The sequence below is a fragment of the Ciona intestinalis genome, unplaced genomic scaffold, assembly GCF_000224145.3.
Source record: "Ciona intestinalis unplaced genomic scaffold, KH HT000021.1, whole genome shotgun sequence".
NCBI classification, from domain to species: domain Eukaryota; kingdom Metazoa; phylum Chordata; class Ascidiacea; order Phlebobranchia; family Cionidae; genus Ciona; species Ciona intestinalis.
Genome location: NW_004190343.1, coordinates 33,567 through 38,310, shown reverse-complemented (window position 1 = coordinate 38,310; position 4,744 = coordinate 33,567). Strand labels below are relative to the sequence as shown.

The window sequence follows — 4,744 nt, the reverse complement described above, 5'->3', positions numbered from 1 at the left end:
AACCCATTACCTCCGCGCTACAGGCAGGCGCGCTAACCACTACGCCACGGCGCCGGTAACATAAACTGTAGCCTGTGAATGTGACTATAGGCAAGTTATTACAAAAAAACACAAAACAATTTCATTACCTGAAAAATCTGGTCTGTCATTCTTTTCATGTTTCCATGCTTGTACCATTGTTTCTAGTAGTGAAGGGGGACCAGTAATGTCTGGATCAGGTCTGTCTCCTTTTAGAACTATGTCCCTAATTATATCACTGTCTTTGAAGTTCCTCAGAGCAGCTGGAATATTCAATAAAAAGTTATACAAACAATATGAAAACATTTTCAAGAATGAATGTGAATGAATGAATGAATGTAACTTGCTTTATCCCCAAGTGGCTGGAAAACGACAGTCGTTATAACACGTGTGTTCTGTTTCATACACCTCATGCCAGCTCACAAGTCACCAGGTATGTTACTTTATGCTATAGCTACAAATTCTATGAAGCTAAAACAGCTTTTCTGGTGGTTTATTTATGATACCAATTTCACATGTTATTATAATTTTTTTAAATTACCAAAAATTTCACTTTTTATTTTTTACCTTCATAAGGTTGCGTCTGTGCCATTAACTCCCACAAAAATATTCCGTAACTGAAAATTAAACATAAAGATATTACATAAATTAAAAACAAAGGAATTATATTTAAATGGTCAGTCCAAAAAGAATTGTCATTATATGAGCTTAATGAAGCTTAGAAACATATCCAGAATCAGACAAAAAGCGTCAATACAAAAATCTCATTTAGTACTATTATTAAAGATTCCTTCTGTTTTTGTGTGTGTATATTCTAAGTTCGGAAAGTGCATTTAAAATCACTCACTATTTTGTCATGCTTATTGCACAAGTATGTTTCACACGAAAAAACTACCCAGTTGTCAGCTAACTTTGTTGAATCATGCATTCTTGACATGCGGTTATAATTGAATAATTTAAAAGAAAAATCTCCTGCTGTTTTTTATGCTTTACCAGGTTCAAGTTTAAAATCGAATAAAATATGTTGGAAATTTTGTTGAAATATTGTAGACACCTTGCTCAAGTGGGCGGTAGTTATATTTACTTAAAAACAACATCAATTTGTCTGTGCAGACAATCAATGTTTGTTTTGACTGCGAGGACAATTAGAACAAATACTAATTAATAATTTATTAAAGCCATTATGTAGGCCTTCAGTGTGCTTTTCCAGAGAAATATCTTTTTATTGTTCAGATTATATATTATAACCTTTTCCAGAGATAATATATTTTTATCAATTAGCTTATATATTATAACTTTTTCCAGAGATAAAATCTTTTTATCAATTTTCTTATATTGATTACTTTTGAGAAAGCAGCAAGATTCAACATCTGTTAAGGTACATGTGGTAGCACCTTGTGTGTCAGCACAATGTGCCAGGATTCAAATGTCCCTTACCTGCCTAACAAAAAGACCTCACCCATATAGAAAGAAATATCAGAGTTGTTGCGCATGACAAGATGAAAAAGTAGTCTACTAATAATAATGGATTCTATTCTATATGGGCGAGGTCCCGCAGCATGGCATGCAATGGGTCCTAGGATTTAGGCCAGGATTGGCCCATTACCCCAACCTAGTAATGATAATGGATTGTAGAATTTTCTGTTACCTGTAAACATCTGCATAAGTTGAAGCAGGAGAGTCCGGGTTTTGTAAAATTTCAGGAGCAATGTGAGAGATAGTCCCACAACGATGTGAACTTTTACTTTCTAAATATAAAAATATAGAATAAATAAATGAAACTTGTGACAGGCAATGACAGGTATTATACCACAGGTGTTCTGTTTCACACACCTCATGCCTGCTTACAAGTTACCAAACATGTTAGTGAATTCTTTTCAGTGTACAGAAAAAGTCACAGTTAATAAATGAATGAAATTTATTTCGTCTCTTTGGTCACGATAACGAAGAACAAGAGAGTTGACAAAAGCGAAAAGACAGGTAGTAACGGTAAAACAACGGTTGTTAAAACACGCTTATTAATAAAAAAGAAAAAGAAATAACGTTTTGGATAAAAGGCGTGACCCTACAGACAATACAATGTAAATTAAATAAACAACATTTAATTTAACAATATTAAAGTAACAATTGGAAGGAAAGTGTGCGTAAGGACACAACCTGTACAATTAAACAAACTCTGACAAAAACAAACCTTTCGGCAACAGTTCTTGAGTAATACGACTTAAAGTTTTCATTTCTGACAAACCAAAATCGCATACCTGTAAAAAAGTGCAAAAACAGATAAAAAACAGTAGGCTATAACTATTCAAGCAGTTTCTTTACAAATGTATGGGAAATTTAATTTTGGTAATTGAAAAAAAATATATATATTATTAATTTATGAGTAGTTATTAATTTATGCTTAGGGAGGCACATATACTCATATAGTTCAGTCTTACTTTGACATCAAGCTGAGCATTCAACAAAACATTGTCTGCTTTCAGATCCAAATGCAGCATTGGTTTAGGAAACCCGTGAAGGTATGCCATGGCATCTGAAACCTGTTAAAAAAATATTAACTAATTAACTTCATAATATGCTTTACTGGATGCCTAGGGGGTTGTAGCCATTAAAAGAACTGTTTAAACAATATTTTTCAAAAAAAAATTCTTTTTAAGATTTTAGTGATGAAAATTTAAAATGAAATAGAATTCTGTGCGTGGAAGAATGAATGCCACTATAGTTATCCTTGCATGGCAGAGCAGCATCAAGTTAGGACTCCGGTGTCCTTTTACATACACCATGCCAACACAATGGTGTTTTAGGATGTACCTTTTAATTGTTAATTCAACTTAATTGTGTAAAACACGATCAGGATTATTGGATATTATGTGCTAAATGTGTCCCATCTTACCCCACAGAACTATACTAATAACTGTAAAGTTAAGAGTCACAAAAAATTTTAGGAAATTAACAGGTGCCATTAGGAAATCCCTGCTTTACTACACCTGGTATGAAATCCTCATCTTAAGTGGCCAGGTGTCTTCATTATTGCGAAGAGAGTTGAAAAAATGAACTGTAGAACCAAATTCACAATACGACATTATGATGCTAAACTTCTGTTCCGAAAAGATTACGCCGTGGAGTTCTACTATGTTTGGATGTCGCAGTTTCCATAGGTTTTCTGCCTCTTTTCTCAGATTGCCTTGGTCACTGAAAAACAAATTTTACAAAAGCTTAATAATGATAATAATAACTTTTATTTGTCTCTTCGATTACGGTAGCAAAGATTTAGAAATATTTTAAACAAAAAAGAGGATATAGCGACAAAACAACAGTTGTTAAAACACATTTACAGTTAAAAACATATTACAATTAATTGGAAGAAAATAAGCGTGGTCGCTACACCTAGCGAAAAGAGGCCCATTTATTTTAATTATGTTAAACTTCTAATAGAAACAAAAGTGTACATAAAGAAAATAAAGTATGTTTGTTATTTGGTGTGTCATTAGTATTATATAGGAGGTATAGCCGCATATATACTACAGTGGGGTAAGGTGGGACATCTTTAGCACATAATATTCCATTTTTCCCATTTGTTTTAGTCAAAATGAAACGTAACTGTTGCCAATGTGTATATACTCCATACTAGTGGTTCCCGAACTATAGCACGTGTATCAACTAGTGGTAAGCGAAGGTCTCCCAGATGGTACGTGAGTGACTTATTAAGTTCACACCAAACGATCGCAAATGGTCTTTTAGTGATTGTGTTGGGAAAGATGGGACACCTTTTATTCCATTTTCCCGTCCTATTTGCCAGTAAATAAAGAATATTCAAAGAATTATAAAACCATATTCTCACGACTCTCATTAACCGTTGTTAATTTTTAAAACACGATCCGGATATTTGAATATTATTTGCTAAAGGTGTCCCACCTTCCCCCACCCTACTAAATGTTTTCTACTGAATTCTAATTCCCTTGGTGTATTGACGTGTGAGGGGTGCAATCAAAGTTTAAGCACGCACCTGTTTCTCGACATTAACGACTCCATAAAGTTTACAACGGGTGGAATCAAGCTACGGACAAACTTGAAAACAGCAAGAGTATAAGAACGCTCCTACTGCCCTCCTCAAACAGAAAATAGGAGGGCTTTTATACTCTTGTAAAAAAATAGGAGGGCTTTTATACTCTTGTAAACTAATAAATCTGTGTTCAAAGCAGCATCAACCGATACAGACGCATTGGATTGTAAAACATGGCTTCTTTGTGACGAAATAGAACGTCATTTATTACGAAGTAAAAAATCCGTTAAGTCAGTTTTGTGATAGTTGTGCTGTAGCACTGTAGCGAGTGTACGGTAAAACGTTTTGCTATTTTTTTGTTTAATATTCACGAGCCTTTAGTTAGTAACATGTCAAAACGAAAGTATAGCTAGAATTATATAAAGTACAGGTTCATTGTTTTTTTTTCATATGTGATTTCTGGAGCTTTTTACTAATTATTGTTGATGGTACGAGAACGCTGCATGGACCAAAATATGGTACGCGAGTAGATAAAGTTGGAACCACTGCTCTATACTGAAGAGCGTTTGTGTTTGCGTACCGTTCCGTTCCTAGTACATAGGTATTAGGTAACCGATAATACTAGAACATGAATATGTTTAAAGTTGGTTTTAACTTATCTATGGAATAATTTACTAAATTCCGAAAATAATTTGTACCAAGACCTCTTTACGAGATATTCGC

General features: G+C 33.9%; 1 protein-coding gene across 4 annotated transcripts in view; it reads right to left on the bottom strand.

The window, feature by feature from the left end:
• LOC100176290 overlaps positions 1–4,744 on the bottom strand; it is a 16,746-nt gene that overhangs the window by 10,288 nt on the left and 1,714 nt on the right. For all 4 annotated transcript variants that reach the window (XM_009863767.3, XM_018814993.2, XM_009860227.3 and 1 more), the window contains exons 2-7: positions 3,006–3,210; positions 2,457–2,558; positions 2,210–2,276; positions 1,667–1,766; positions 586–635; positions 129–281 (exon numbers count right to left, since the gene is read on the bottom strand). In XM_009863767.3, coding sequence (XP_009862069.1) covers positions 129–281; positions 586–635; positions 1,667–1,766; positions 2,210–2,276; positions 2,457–2,558; positions 3,006–3,210 — 677 coding nt within the window. The remainder of the gene's footprint in view (positions 1–128; positions 282–585; positions 636–1,666; positions 1,767–2,209; positions 2,277–2,456; positions 2,559–3,005; positions 3,211–4,744) is intronic.